Raw genomic sequence first — 17,450 nt, 5'->3', positions numbered from 1 at the left:
TCAACTGTTTCCATTATTATACGGCAGCCTCTCGTTACTCTCTGCGTTATTTATGTGCGTGTTCAAAAACTTAAAACGCTGTATACACATAGAATAAACGTGTGTACAACGCATTAAGTATTTCATTTCGCACAAGTTTCCGTCAGCTACATATTATTATTATGAATGATTTACTGGGAACTTTTGATACAATCCAACACCAAGGACATAGGGCTGAAAATTTGACGGAAACCCTGTTTGTCTGCGTGTGCAAGAATGCGAATGTGGAGATAAAAAGATAAAACCTTTTAAAAATGTTTCCACTTATGTATTCCGATGTTGAACTCAATACGAAATACGACACACATAATAAAACCAAAGATATGGTGGCTTAAGAATATCCTTTTTTTATATACTGTAAACAGTGTAGGTACACATAATATTAATACACGTCGTTCTATTATATTATAATTCCTATAAATATTCATATTGTTAGGTTCACGCGCGTGAACAATGTAGGAGGTTATAGGTTTGAACATTTATAATATGTTAAGATTGCGCAACTATCAAAAATCTAAATTGTTTGTTCAGGTGATAACAATTATTAAGTTATAGGTAGTCGACGTTGCCGTGAATGGTGGACTCGTATTATCGTTTTGTTTATAATGTAGGAACGGTTAGGTACCTACTGGAAAACAAAATATTAAACTTTTCAAACGTTAAATGTAAAATACGCTTGTATAATTTTATTCTCGGTAATAATAAACGAATTCTCGAATATCATACAAACACCACATTCGGAATATTAATTTCGAGTGAGTATTTTTCATCGTTTTTGCGTGTAGTGCCTATTACTTATTTTTATATTGCGTGCGTAACACATAAAACATTCGCGTTGTATTAATATAGTTATTACATTATTATTATTGTCCATACGCGCAAAACATATTTTATTTACTCCATTAACGAACATTGTAATATTTGATAACTATTATGCCGACCAGCGAACGCATGATTATATTATATAGTTATTATTATTATTTACAGCCGTGCTTAATTAAATATCAAAATATGTTTAATTTATTTATTTTATAAGCACGAATGGAATACGACGTAATTAATTATGATACCATACTCGTAAAATATCAATTTTCCCATTGTAAATTAAAATGATAATAGGATTTATTTTGTGTACAACGATGGCATTTGTTTTGCCCGTGTTCAAAAACAACAACGACAACGAATAAAAATAAAATAAACATTGCGTACAAAAATTCATTGTTCTGTTATACTGCTCGAGTGAATAATATCGACTTTTAGGTCGACAATTTTATGATAAATTTATGATGATGATATTATAATCATAATAATTTTATTGATGTTTATTATTGCCTACTGGCCTGATGACGACATGGTAGTTTAAATCGCTGATGGGAGGCTCTTAAGTATAAATAGTATAAATAGATAGGTACATGATGTTGTTTACCTGTTCAATTTACATGGGTTGACGACAATAACTCAGTTTTAGTATTAGACATTAGTCCCTTCCCGTGGACCTTGAAACAATCGGAGCTACTATACCAAAGTAATTATTACAATAAATCAAATTTGGCTTTTGCAATATCACAAATGAGGTTTTTAAATATTCACTTTGATAGCTATGTAAAAAAAATGTTTGAGTTCAAAAATTAAATTACAAATTGTATTTATATTATAAAGAAAAAAAGTTGATATAAAACATCTTTGTCTTTCATGAAATAAATAAACCGGGTATAATGTAAATTTCACAAGTTTTTCAATTTCTATTCTTATAAATGAGATGATAATATTATAAAATTGTTTTTAGAGAAACCTCTAAATAACAGCTATATAAGCACTTTTTCTTGGAATTATGAACTACCAAAACACAAATGGTCTCGACCATCCTCCACCCAATTTATTTGATAATTTTTATTGTTTCATAATCTACTTTACTGTGACTTTATTAGTATTTTTAAATTTTTCATTAACTATATAGTTACCTACATACGGTGAAAACTAATTTTAAATTTCTTTCTTGATACAATAGTATACTATTAAATTTTAAATGAAAACAAAAATAAAAACATTTTATATTTTGCTCTCGTAAATATTAATATTATTTTAGATTTTGAGTAAAGTCAAAAATGTATTGGTTTAAAAATTATGAATTTTGTCTGTGTGCATTACACTTTTAAGTGTTTAAAAACTATCAATTTTTCAAGTAGATATCTACTTCTACGCCCATTAAAAGTGACATCAATTAAATAGACATTTTATAAACTACGAATAATTATGAAAACATACGGAGAAATATAATGAAGTAAAGTTTTAAAAAATACGATAATAGTCAATTTTTTGAAAGTAATTTAGAGAATATGTTTGAGAAATAATGGAATCCCTAGGACGTTGTAACCGTTTTATCACTATAGTAAACAAAGCTCTGCATAGAATCATTTTTTGAATGTAATTATTTTTTTATCGTTAATTACGCATTCAACAACACATCACAAATGTAAAACATCTGGCCTTTCGTTAAACTAGTCTCCTATATAGTCCTAAATTTTACTTAATTTGTCTGGTTGTTTTTCAGAACAATATGTTGCCAAATGGTGAAAAGACATTTGTCGGAAACTCGTACACAATTGACTCTGTCCGAAGACAAGCGGATGGAGTTTACATCTGCACCGCCTCAAATAATATCGGGACAACAGTGAACGAAGAAATCGATCTAAATATACTATGTAAGTATCATACTACTATAATATTGATGTTATATAAAAATATTAAACAACTTAAATAAACTTATCTGACAGAACACTGGAGCACTATGCATCTATAAATAAATTCAGGTTATTTAAATAATATCAATACCCATAAAGTATAACCAAATTATTTATGTGGTAGGTATTAGTTAGATATTGCATTAAATATATAATGAGAATATAATAAAACAATTAATCGAAGGTTTCTAATTATTTTCTGCGAGATCAGAGTTAATATTTAATAATAAATTATTAGATTTTAATATAGGTGATTTTTAAAAATTAAAATGTCTATGTGATATATTATTTTACATAATATTAATTAATAAAAAAAAATGCATTCAAAATTATTTAAAAATATAATTGTATTTCATTATTATTTTTAAATAAATACTATAGGTATTTTAAAAAAGTACCCATTAAATATTGGTAGAAAAATATTTATGAAACCCGTGAAGTAAGTATTCATCAGAAAGTAATAATAAACTAAACGCGAGTTTCATATTTTAATTTAGTTCATTTGAGTATTTGTTCTAAAAAAAGTAGCTTTAAATATTCTACCTACTTACAACAGTTGTTCACTGTAAATAAAAATACTAAAATAAGTAAATACACGATTTATCTAATAAATATTATTTCATTCACTTGTACATTTTTTATATATTATAAATTGGGATTATATTTAAATTGTAATAAAATATATAATTATAATATATTTTCATTGTAATTATTGAACTAAAATAAACGTCGACTGCATAGAATACAATTAGCTTTATGTACAATGTTGGTTTTTTTTTTTTTTAATTACAATATTATATGATTTGATTTTTCAGGAATTTTATTATATTTTTCACAATAATGATATATTGATATATTATCATAAAATTAAATATAATGTATCTACGTGTATTTAATTAATTATCCTATTTAGCTATACGACTAAATGGTTCATACTAGCTATATCTTCTTTTCTCATACCTAAGCAGTCTTTATTTCACTACTTACTACTCACATACTTTAATACTTACTTAATCAATAAAGCCATTCGTAATTTTAATAGTTACATTTTCCACTAATTTGAATTCATGCATTATATTGATACAATGCTTTCTTTTTTGCATTCCATCCCCATCATATAATCCGCTATCCTTTTTTTATTCTTTCGACCCAAACCTCGTCATCTAATTTGGTAATTAAAATATTTTATTATCAATGACACATAATATCAAATAACATTCGAAATATTGTAATTTTATTTCATAGTTATAGTTTCTTAGTTATTTTTTTTTATAGTATACTTTTATTCTTATTATTTCCTTAATATTATAAGCTATTTTTAAAATATATGACATTATTAAACACGTTTTTGATTCAACATTTACAAAATATGTTCTCTTTCTTATTCGTAGTATTAAAATACTAAATTAATATAACAATATATAGTGAATGAATTTACTAGAACAGGTGGAAGTGTAAAATATATTTTATTATTAGGTGGCAAGTTTAGGTTTATATATTATTTAAATGGATCACGTTGAACTTCGTCATATATACAATATTATAATCATAGCTATTTCAATTGTAAACATAATATGTTGTATTATACGCATATACGTGTACACATTTTGATCTTACACAATAAATTATCGTTTCATTAAAAATCCATGTAGAAAAGTTACCATTTATTTTAGGTTTTTGCATAGAAGTAGTTGCATAGAAGAATATAATTTCTTCGAATTCATATAATATTATTATACTCTGTTTCCGTTCGTCACGTACTCGCGTATCTCGTTGGTACCATGAAAATATTTTTGGCCTACGCCTTACACCCCTCTATAATAATAGGTGCATTTAAATTTATTGACATTAGACTCAATGGTAATGCTGTGTCCCGATTCGATTACTTTCTGCCGGTTACAATAGTACTTATTATTATAATTTGGATGGTTATGGAGGAGCGATTATACCGCGCGTGCTATTTTAATAAAATATATTTTGATTCGTAGTGAGATTGCATTGAGTTCACGGTGGAGGCGTATTTATTTATTGTAATTTCTATTGTGCTCCTGGAAGGAAACGGGTATTTTCGGCGTACCCTGAACAAGGCAATTAAACTTTTCCATTGTTACCAATATTAATTATACACGAAGGCGGATAATGGAATCATTGGCGTGAGAACACGTCTCGTAACAGAAATGCGACAAGACACGTGCGCCGAGAAAATCCGTCACTAATAAAAATTCATAAGGATTTGGCTGTGGTGAATACGCTTGGCTAGGTGTATACCACCCGATGAAATATGCAACGAGCACTTGACGTCCGTCCGGGTGTCTGCCTAATACGCAACTTTCGCGGTTATCAGATTCGTCGTAGAGCGTTACGCCCCTGAAACGTTTGAATAAAAACAAAAAAATAAAAATGACTCATTTTTAACATCATAACGCCCGCCAAAAATATAAATATTACGTACATACTTGTATTATTATTGTACCAAATTTTCCGATCTTTTAAAACAATGTTATCTAACGTACCAAAACGAAAACGAAAAAAGAGTGACTAAAAAGGTTCATTATTGGCGTTTGGAAAAACAATAACTTGAAAATTATCAAAATATTATATTTTTTGGTCTTGTTCATGAGTGATCAAAAACATCGCAGTACTCGCATAACGTATCATGTATATGATATTATTTATGTTTTACTTTTATTTAGTTTTCACGTATTTTTGATAATATATTATTTGACTTTAAAGAAAAAGAAAAATCGTTTTATTTTAATCTTTTTTTTTTTTTTAAATCATTATAACACAATAAAAAGTATCAAAAGATTAAAACGATATTTATTATTTAAACTGTACATATTATAAAAGCGCCACCCCACCCACGTATGTAAACCGTCTCGTTAACACTTGAATATATTGTGACGTGTTCTATATTTGTTTCGTTATATTTGACATTTTGTGTGTTAATGCTATATGTATACTACTCACTCACACACACACACTACACACACACACACACACACACACATACACAGACACACACACACACACCACGTAGGTGGACAATGTTCAAACAAATATTTGTGACCGCGTTCTGAAGGCTTAAAATAGCGAATCGTGGTTTGTAACTATATTGGGACGATGTGAAGACGGTATTATATGCGAATATATATATATATATATACGCGGGTTATTATAATACGTTTATTTGTATAGCCCCAAAAAAAAAACTCCTATACATATATATTTATGCAGAGTAACGTAAGGAAAAAGGCGTCACTGTCGGTTTTTGAGAATATAAAAGGACTTGGCAAAAAAAAAAAAGATGTAAAGAAAATAATATCGCGAGAGAGAATTAATTTTTTCCCCGACGTTTTTAGAAAAGTAGAAAAGCGCATTCGAAAAACCCGTATGGGCTCAAGTATGCCAACGGCGTCTGTTTATTCTGGAAAATGTACGCCAGCAGGCATTTATCGTTATTCTTATTTTCTTTTGCTACTCCGCAAAGAAAATCGAACGGAAACGGATGGAGAAAAAAACACACGCCAATGAAATCAACAATGTTAATATCTATACTCTTACAAAAATCACGTGGTCCGTTGTTTCCAAACAATGAGAGTTCGTTAACGTTCTCTTTAAATTTCTCGCAACTCTCCCTTTCGAATCGGTTACTCTGGCCTCGTAACAAAAATATAACATACACATACTAAAAAAAAAAAAAAAAACAAACAAATAAATAAAAAATAAAGACGAACGATATATATATTATTTTGTATTTTTTCCAAATCGACATTTTGTTAAAATAGGATTGTCCGCGCACCCGATCGCGCGTTTGTTTACTCCACCGCCACTATCGCTGTCGTATCGTATCCCCAACGACGATGACGACAAGGATAACGTGATTATAGACTATGTCGTATGTGTGCGTGTGTATGTGTGTACAGTTCGACGGGCAGAAAGTGTGCAGTGCAAGACTTACAAATTGCAGTGCGCGCACGTGAATCATCGTCGTCGGGCCGAGGGGTATCGTGCACAGAGGTAAAGTTTGTGTGTTTGCGCAAAATTTGAAGAGCCCACTCTGCGTCCGTCTCTCATCGATACCACTACATATATATATATACATATAAGTCGTTTTCTCGTCACATCCCGATCCGACCCTCGACTTGGCCTGCGACTCGACCGAATATATATACTTCGCAGCGAGGTTTATCTGATTAAGGTTTTCGACAGCGAGGTCGGATGCCGACCCTGTATCGGGGAAACGCAATCGTCATCTGACGAGAAAACAGTATTCTTCAATATAGAATATATATACGTGTGTGTCTTGTGTATGTAGTTGTGAGCAATATATATTATTTTATATGTGTATGAGTTATGTATACAGCGGAAAGATAAACATCGCGTACCACACAATATTTAATATATATATATATATATATATATATATAATATTGTACTTTGTCATGCACAAAATATGTAGTTACGCTGGGTGATTCATCGAACTATAGTGTCAAGTAGTGCTTCCCTGTCATTAAAATGTTTATGATAAGGATAATAGTCCTTAAAAATGGTTTTACAAATTTATTATTAATCGCATTCGTTTGAAATTAATTATTAAAATTTTCAAATCACCGTAGCCCACACGTATCTTACAAACCTATTACCGTAGTCTAATAACAAAAAAATTCTTCAAAAAAAATAATTTAAAAATTCCAAAAATGAGTGGGCAAGTTTAGTGAATTACTCTACACATTGATGATTACATTGCACAACATGTTTTTAACATTTTAACAATAAATAATTACTCCGTGTTTCGATATGCTCTATCGAATATGATTTTCACTGTACTTTGTTCGCTGTATTTTTCTGCTTTATTTGAGCATTTTTAAATTGTTATAAAAATGTCTACGTGAATCATTACTGTAACAAAAGTACCTACCAATTAAATATTGAAATTTCATTTTTATAAATGTCTTCACTACAGAAATATATTCCTTGAAAATGATAATAATGCACCATTATTTACTATGGTCCGCCATACCAGCTATTCTATAATTGGTTGACACTAAAAATTTAACCATTCCTTAAAAATCTAAGATTAGGCAATGCACCCACTACCCCCTTAGAGTGATAGTCCTGTTACAATTGAAATCAAGATAGTAGTCAAATCATTGACGATCAGATAACAATTTTTTAATCGATATTATAGTATTATATACACTTTAAATTGTTATCTATATTTTCAATTTTGTAAAAAAAAAAATAAAAATAATAATATTCAGACATTTCCTATAAAAATATGTATAGTGTTTTATTAGTGTTTAAGACGTGCGGGTTTCACGCAATACTCGAATTACGCCACTGATTATAGAAATATATTATAGTTTTACTAGGTAGCGTAAGTATACAAAACCTTAAACGTGTTGAAAATTTAAAAATCATCCCCTTCCATAAATAAATTACAAACAACCTTTTCTGCGTGACTGGCAAGGAATGCTGTTGTCGTACGAAACGCGACACTCATTTGTATTTTAATAATTTAAATACAAAAATATGAGTGCATATAATATATTAATAATTTTATTAGTGATGCATACTACCTATAATACGCCTAGGTATACAAGGATTTAATAAACAATATAACAGTACATAAAAATTCAAATTTCAATGTTGACTTATTGAAATGTCTTTCGAGATGTTAAATAAATACAATTTTATTATTTTATTATGTATAATTTAATAGTTAATACCTACATAATACCATAAATACTTCACGTGTGTATTGTTTTATGACATATTATATTTGACTTTATTTAAATTATTACATTGAATTTTTTAGATCCTCCGGAAGTTAAAGAAGAACAGTCTATTGTATTCACGGTGGAAGGACAAGAAACTGAAATCGTCTGTATAGTACACGCAGAGCCCAAAGCTGACGTAAGTTATAATTTTTTTTTTTCGTCTAACATTTGACTTTTAATTCCAACCTGATATGACTTCTTAACATCTGAATCTTAATAAATCTGTTACTATATAATAATCGATTTTCCCAATACAATAAATGTACTCGCGTAAAATACAAACAATCCGCCATTAATATCGTTTTCTATAGCGAACCTTAAGTTTTCAACGGGCACATTAGACCCAACAGATTAGCGAAGAATGTTTTTTAGTTTGAAACAATGAATAACGTTCAAACAATGCGTGGGGGGTGAGCTGGTCAGGCGAGGGATAAAATATATTTTACCGTCGTTTGTTGGGGCTCGGCAATGGATCCGGTAAGGAAACTTACACACGGCAACGGCGAGAGATCAAAATTATTATTATCGCGGTGGGACGGCAGCAGTTGGTATAGTACGGTTATATGTTTATCACGGAAACTCTGTAAATTGAAAATTACACCTAAATTGCGGTCATTCGTAATTTGCCGTTATACTATACGTTTCCTTGGCACGTTTTTGTGCGATCTGCCGCGTTTCGCCGACGGACAACCGCTAGTGTAATAATTATTACGTTGCTCGCGCGCGGCGGCGGGCCACGGAAGTCATTAGGTCGGCCGACAAATTACGGTGAATACACACCGAGCCCATCAAAATGGAAAACGTGTGTGTAGTAGTAGTGCCCATTATAGTGGCAGTAGGCTGAAGTAGTAGTATAGCAGTATAGTAGTATATGGTATTAGTATCACCTAGTTTTTATTACGACCCAAATATGTTTATGAAGTCAATCTTACCGCCATAACGACCTGGTATATCAGAGTTTTCAAACAAGTTTTTATTTTTGCCTGCGTTCTTTCGTTCGCTGTACAGGGTGATTCACCAAGCATTTGCGTCTCATTTTCCTTCTTCAATTACCCAGTTATTCGTGAAGTAATTTTGATCCATGGAAAAAATTTAAATACCTATACTTCAATCAAGCCAATAATTTTAAATTCATAACATTTTGTGTACACTATTTGAAGAGTGTCCTATAAAGATACAAACTTCTGTATTCTTCAAATAACAATTGACGATCTCCGCTATCGTACAGTCGATTATTCAATGGATAATTTTCCTGACAAACGTTGAAATGTCAAAATCTGAATATGAACGTGTAGTTTTTTGGTTATTCACTTTATGAACCAAAGATAATTGGAAAGATTTGAGAACTATGGCAATTTGAACATTTTAGTAATTTATATAAATATTTATCAATATTTATGATTCATAACAATGGTCCGAGTATAATAAATACTAGATCCGATATTACATGTATTTAATATATTTCTTGTATCATTTTTGAAGACTATCATTAATATAAACATTTTCATGACCATTTTAATTTACCCATTTCAATTTTGAACTAGGTAATACCATATTTTTTTTTAATAATATACCTATGAAATGATTTATATCATAAAAGGAGAGAAACTAGAAGTTCTTATCGCTACAACAAAATAATATGGTCTTTAGGTGTATATTTAAAAATTCCAAAAATTGAAATTGAAATAAAAAAATGAATGTAAGAATACTTGATGAATCCCCATGTAATCGTAGTGCAACTTCATATTCATATTATAGGATAAGCCACAAACGGTTGGCCGCTAAAAATGATTTGTTTTTAAAGCTAAGTTAATAACAAGCCACTATGCATTGTAAGTAAAAGGTATTATATTGTTTTAGTGTACAATTGTATTATCATTGAACTTTATAAGAATTATAAGACAGTATTTTATTTATAAAAACATATAAAATAGGCTTTATATTGTAGGCATGCGATTTGTGGTATTTTTGTAATTTATTATAATTATAATTCTTTAATTTTGAATATAAATTTTTATGGAAATTAACAATATTATTTAGTGATTATGCTTATAATAAAATTCAAAATACATTTATCAACGTATCATACAACTTTTTAACTATTTTGTTAACGAGTACTATTACCACATATGTATAATTTTAATGACATGAACTTAGCTAAGAAGGAAGGTATTATATTACCTGCTTTGAAATAAAAATATGAAGTAATTATAGTTTGAGAAAGTTTTACATACGTGTATTTGTATCAACTTAAATTACTTAAGAACTTTAACTTTAACATTATTTAAATCGGCTAGGTATGGGCGCGACCGTGGATGCCGTCTGAGTCTTAAATAACGGCGACCATATTTTTTCTTTAGTTTTCCGTTTTTTAAATACGTACTAGTATACTACTATAATGACTTCTTTTTTGACTCTCATGGATCGTTTTTTCAAAATGTAAAGACTAGCATTTTAATTTTTTTTAAATAATTGTATATGTTTTTGTATTTCTTTTAATTTGTGAGTCTTAAAAATTAAAAAATTAAATTGTAATTTTTCTTAAAACACATTTAAAAAAATAAATATTGTAAATTTATGTTATCAGTGAATATAATATTAAATACATAAGATCAATAGAAAAAATAATTTCACACAGCTATATAATTACATAAAAACGCAAATTTTTAATATAATGTGTTATAATTATTCATAATGTACTTAAAATAAATTACCCTTGATAAGCATAATATAAAAATTATGATAAACATTTAACCATTTAAAACAAATTATGAAAAAAATTAGTAACACAGTTTCCAGAATCCTAATTTCCATCATCCGAGCATTTAACCTTTGTAAAATCATTTATTGATGTACAATCCTTAATATTATCTACGTTTTTAAAACCACGTAACAACATTTGAAATGTTATAAATTGATTTTTATAATCACAATTGCAGGATCCAGCGGGATCAATTGTATCGATATACTTTACTACGATTCCTTGCGCATTTATTGTTACTTTAGCAAATTGTCCCTATAAATTAAAAAAATAATATTCAAATAAGTATGTTTAATATCTCATTATATTGAATAAATTATTACTTTGTAATATAATGAATCTGAATTATCAGCACACCACATTTTTAGGCTCTTACTGTCTTCACAAAGCTGTAATTTTAAAATATGTTTTATAAAATATTACAATTATTTGAATATTCTTAAAAATATGACATAGTTAATGTGATATGTAAAATATTAATACGTAAGTATAATTAATAATAGTGGTGTTGTCTATTTAAATATATTGTGATAATATAATAGTACATAGTTAATTGGTTTCTTTTACTAAGCCAAAAAATATATCACACTGAAAAAAACCGAGGAAGCTACTATTACAAAATTGAGTAATCAGTCACATACAGGTATTTAAATTTAAACTTGAGGGTGTACTTTATCATTAAATAAGTTTGAATAGAATCCAGAATCATCTCAAAGTTCTCAGATACAAATTAATGAGGTGACCATTCAATCATAATATCGATGTTAATGTAACTCATAGTTTTCAGTATTGAAATAATAACATATTATCAACTATATTCGCTGTAAAACACTAAACAGTAAACGCCAAACAGTGAATAAGTAATAACGAAAATATTGAACATTCAATAACATGGATTCTTGCGTCGGTACTTGCAATAACATAATATGTATGCGAAGAAATTTTAAATATGTTTATCATTAACCTTCGTATTCCGGTGCCTCAACAATAATAAATTACTATTATTGTTCTTTAAAGTTTAAGGTAACTAAAAATGTAGCCTGTATACATAATATAAATAATTACAAGCCACAGAGACGAAATAAAATACTGTATTATTGAACTTCCAAAAAAAAAACTCAATATTTTAATGGTAGACAATGAGTAACGCTAAAATATCTTAATCATATATATTAATATCTGACTATCCACCAATACATCTAGACATTTTTCGTAAAAGCCTTGAGGTCTTTTTATGTCTTAAAATGATGCCAGTAAAAAGTAATGATAAGTAACTTAACCTCCACTCTGAATACTCTGATAAAGAGTAAGATAGTTTTTAGTAGCATTACAAATCTAAGTAAATCAAAATATGGTCCATAATTATACATAGATATTCCAAAAATTAGAATTTGAGCAACAGTTTAACACAGATAAAGAAAAAAAACCAGGAAATTCACTCAGCTATATCATGATTGGACATTAATCGTTAATCAGTTATAATAGTATCTAAGTTTCAAAACCTAGTTACATTTGTAACTTGCGATTTGTTAAATACCTAATTTCCAAATAACTTTTAATAAAAGATTACATTTACCTAAAATTACGTTTGATTAGATAATATCAGTATAGTTAATGCTACAATTTTTAAATATATTGAAATATTCTTTGTAATGTATGTCGATATAAACAATGATTTTTTCAAAATACATCGTTATAATTATCAAAAAATTAAAGTTTAAGATTTGAACATATTTTTTTTAAATAAATACATAACTGAAAATATCAAAAACAATTTTAAAATTATTTATTTTTTTTCTATGAATTCTAATACAAATAGTATTTAATCACATTTATGGCAAATAACTACTACTGAAATTGTGTTTTTCGAAAATTGGTGCTGATTCTATTGCCGTTTTTTTTGTTATTTTTTCTCAAATATTTAATAAGATCAAAAACTCTTTAAACATAATATAATTATATATTATAATAATAAAATAAAAATATTTTTATACTTTTTGATATGACATTCCACATAATGGCAAATTATTTTCAGTAATATCAGGAGTAGGATTAGCTGAAAATTCAAGATAAATTTTATTCTTTGCAATCGTTGAACATTGAAAAGCTTCTGCAAACGTTACCTGTTAAATAGGTACAATAAAGTTATGATATTTTTGAAAAATTGGATATAACATGTTTACCAAAGACTTAGGACCACATAGAGGAACAATTCCGCCTCTAAATTGATCATTGCACTCATTGAAACCATCAAATTCAATTATATAAAAGTCCACAGCATCATTTAATACAGTAAAATCAAAGACTATCAATCAAACCAATAATATGTTTATTTATATAAATTTAATATTTAATAATTACATAATATAATTTTTAGGTACTAGATACCATTAAAAAACATATAATTTTAACATTAAAAAATTGCTAAATTATTGTTAATTAAATAACCCCATAAAATATAATTAATTTTAATTGAGTAAATTTGTAACTTACAATCTTGAGACGATGCATTACTATAATGATATATAATATTACTCGCATTAACATATATTCCAATTTTTAAACCGATAATAGATTGTTTCATACAAAGAATGGTTTTATTTAAATTACTGTAGAAGTTTGTGTCAACGTGATATGATAAATTCTAGGAAACAATAAAAAAAAAAAATATATTTATTGATATTGATTAAATTTTTACTATGTAAATTTGTCTATTCTACCTCATCTTATATCAAAGAAAGTATTTTGATAAAAAAAAAATGTTGTTGTTATTTATGAATTCGTATAAATATTGAATTATAGTACCTACCGCTATATAGTATTATTGTATTACTTAAGTATTATATTATACTACATAATAAATAATTGTAACATACGAAAGACGTAGAGAAAATAAGATGGTATAGTTGGGTAAGAGCGAGAGTAGCTGCGGTACCTAAACGTAAAACTATAGACAGTGCAAATTGATAAAATTAACTATTTTTAAAGTGTTATAGTTTACTCAATTATAATCAGTATAATATACGTATTACGGCAATATACTAGTTGCGTCCTGAAGATGACTACGAAAAAATATGAAAACCTAATTGAGCAGCCCAAATTTTTGTGGGTTATACTCGAGTTACCAGAGTTTGTTATATCTGAATTGTGGCTCGATTAATATTTATCATTTGTATTTATCGACAGTCAATAATCATAAGCATAACATAGTGACTATATAACCTGACTTCGAAAGGGAATCAAAGTGAACAAATATAAAATACGGCGCTATATCTCGTTTTTAGTATTAGTTAGATACCTATGTTGTTCATTTTTAAACAAACAATAAGCTAATTTTCTCCAATCTGATTCAGTGAAAAAAATATTATCGACACTTACAAAAAAAAATTCAAATTTCAAATTTCTCTAAGTCAAAAAGCATCGATAATTAGAAAAATTTACCAAAACATGTAGGAATGATAATTTGTGGTGTAATTGGAAATTTGATGTATATTTTAAATATCTTCTATTAGAGTTCGATCAAAAAAAATTTTTTAGTTAAATCCTGATATCTATGAAAATATCCATTTTTCATTATTTTTTTTTTCGTTTTTCCGGGTTATTTTGAAAATTCCTATAAAATATTTTCTTTTGAACCACCTCTTCCCGTTTTCAATTAAATAATTATTTGTGATTATTTGTGATTTCTATGTTTGTCGCCAGCGTCATTATATACGTTTAAAATAAAACAATTACCATTTACTAAGATTAGTATATTATGTTTTCAGTTAAACTTATAACTAGATTTTTCAATAGGTAAAAATATCTATGATCATTCTGTCATAATAATTTTGTCTATAGCTTATTACCTATTGTTAATTCTAAATATTATCAAAATAATAACTTATAAAATATATAGTCGGTACTTACAGCATCATAATTATAATCTAAATCCTTCAGTATTATACCTGACGCAGCACTATCTTTTATAAATGATGATAATGCTTCTGTTTCAATATCAACACTAGAATCTAATGATGACATCCATTGTGTTAAGGATCCATGAGTATAAATTAAAAAAAATCTTTTGCCAGATGCTTTAAAAGCGTTCATAATTTCTATAAAAAAAAAAAAAACTATATTAATTTGTAGGAAAAATGGTATGATTATTGTCAATTCTATATTGATTTACCTACATTAACAGTTTTAATCTAAATTATTTTAATAAATGTTATTAAAAAAAAAATAATGTAAAGTCTAATTAATTTAATGATGCGATTATTCTGTTTGGTGATTCTAATTTAACGTGTGTGTTTAACGTTTATATTAATATAATTATAAAATTATATTGTATGGTCAGACAGATCTAGGTTCTCTATTAGAAATAAAATAGTCATATATAGGGTATTTCTCCCTCCTCCAAAAATGACGTCTCTACTTTTCATAATATTTTTTTTTGAAGTATGTGATTGCTGATATATCTGTTCACTAATTACATTTGTTCTTCCTTACTTAAACTAGCAGGAGGAGGATTAATATCTGAACTGTTATCATATATTATTCCATCATAAATAAAGGATGTGCACTCCATTGGTAGAGATGAAACCGGCATTGGTAAAACATAACCGTAAGCTCCACTTTCATCATAACTACCTGAATATACACATGGTGATATTCCAAGTGCTGAAAACAAACAATTAATTATGTATTAGTATTTAATATGCGTTATGTTTAGTACATTCGTTAGATGCTATTTTGAGTTCTTTTGAGATTATAATTTTTATTTTTTTGTACAATAAATTGATTATTTACGAATATTAAAAGTAGTTCAATTAGATTTCAATATTTTCCATCATTATAGTATCTTTGACATTTATATTTGTATCGTTATTAAATTCATACTAAATTTTTAATAAATCGTTATTTTTGTGTTTTTCAATCTTAAATTCTGAGCGGTGAAAGAAGATATTGTTTTTACTATGATGCGTAATTTTTCTTTTAATTTTTAAATTGATGTCACGTATTGAAGTAGAAAATGTTTTCCTCTATAATTTTCCAGTACCATTTTAAATTTTATTTTTTCAATATTATTAAGAAAAACTAACAAGAATCAACGGATATACCTATTTTATTCAACTCCAATTTGAGGCAACAATTGAATTTTGTTATTCTTGTATAATTCAGAAATAAATAATTTTATATTTTACATATTTCCACCAAATACTCAAATATTAATTTCTAATAATAACTAATAATTGGTGATACAGATGAAAAAACAATATCCTTATGTGCGTATTTTCCGATTATTAAAAAAATAAATAACTCGATTTTTCATTAACTTGTAGAATAAAAAATAGACTTAAAACCTGCTCCACGATGAGCTCTTTCATTAAAAATAAAAATCAAAATAACCGGGTGTGTAGTTTCAGAGAATAAGCATGTCAAAGATTTTCACATTTATATTTACGTATATAGAGTGGTCGACTCTAAAACTACTCTTATGTAGATACGATAATTTAAATTATCTTTTTATTTTTAGTGTAACAAGTAAAAAATTATTTTAAATATTATATATATATATATATATATATATGGTTACTACTTTGTATGAGAGTTGATAAACAACAATGCGTCTTCTAAAAAATGTTTTTTTTTATTTGTGTTACACTGCACAGTTTACACTGAACAAACCAACATGCACAATTTGATATATTTTTATATGTATTTCTTATTGATATGAAATTGATTTTGTTATCATATATAACTTTATTTATTTAAAATGTTTACTTGGAAAATCATCTGCATTGATTGGAATCCATAGAAGTTCTAGGACAAAAAACATAAGTAATATAAAAATACTCATTTTAATATTTTAAAACTGTCGCTAGTTTAGTTACAATATAAAATGCATTAAACTAAAATGTAAGTATTAAAATGGTCGAATCACTGCAACCAACAATTCGATGTATAAACAACGCGATCCAATTATTTTTAATAATAATAATATTACAATTGTGTAAATAAATAAATAAATAAATAAATTTAGCAATTACATAAATCATCTGCGTGCTTTAATAGAAGTAAAAGCTATTACCTATTTGAAATATTATCAAAAAATTCATCGGTTAACTATCTCACGTTTTTAAA

General features: G+C 27.4%; 2 protein-coding genes across 2 annotated transcripts in view; one reads left to right on the top strand and one right to left on the bottom strand.

Annotated features, from left to right (window-relative positions):
- The window catches only part of LOC132924178 (limbic system-associated membrane protein-like), a 517,415-nt gene that overhangs the window by 457,428 nt on the left and 42,537 nt on the right, over positions 1–17,450 (top strand). The window contains exons 5-6 of the mRNA XM_060988319.1: positions 2,591–2,741; positions 8,602–8,699. Coding sequence (XP_060844302.1) covers positions 2,591–2,741; positions 8,602–8,699 — 249 coding nt within the window. The remainder of the gene's footprint in view (positions 1–2,590; positions 2,742–8,601; positions 8,700–17,450) is intronic.
- LOC132924179 (uncharacterized) lies at positions 10,772–17,262 on the bottom strand. The gene is made up of 8 exons (XM_060988320.1): positions 17,091–17,262; positions 15,816–15,986; positions 15,234–15,421; positions 13,818–13,968; positions 13,508–13,629; positions 13,319–13,447; positions 11,648–11,713; positions 10,772–11,579 (listed from the first exon to the last, which is right to left on the bottom strand). The coding sequence occupies exons 1-8, from the start codon at positions 17,164–17,166 to the stop codon at positions 11,367–11,369; spliced, it is 1,116 nt and encodes a 371-aa protein (XP_060844303.1). The 5' UTR covers positions 17,167–17,262; the 3' UTR covers positions 10,772–11,366.

This window comes from Rhopalosiphum padi, chromosome 3 (assembly GCF_020882245.1).
Source record: "Rhopalosiphum padi isolate XX-2018 chromosome 3, ASM2088224v1, whole genome shotgun sequence".
NCBI lineage: Eukaryota > Metazoa > Arthropoda > Insecta > Hemiptera > Aphididae > Rhopalosiphum > Rhopalosiphum padi.
This window is presented reverse-complemented; position numbering and strand designations above follow the sequence as displayed.

Excerpts from the sequence above, each read along its gene's own strand:
- LOC132924179 (XM_060988320.1), bottom strand. The coding sequence starts at position 17,166 with ATGAGTATTTTTATATTACTTATGTTTTTTGTCCTAGAACTTCTATGG. Across the intron at positions 13,969-15,233 it reads TAGATTATAATTATGATGCT|AATTTATCATATCACGTTGA; the intron begins GTAAGTACCGAC and ends ATTGTTTCCTAG. Across the intron at positions 11,580-11,647 it reads CAGATTCATTATATTACAAA|GGACAATTTGCTAAAGTAAC; the intron begins GTAATAATTTAT and ends TTTAATTTATAG.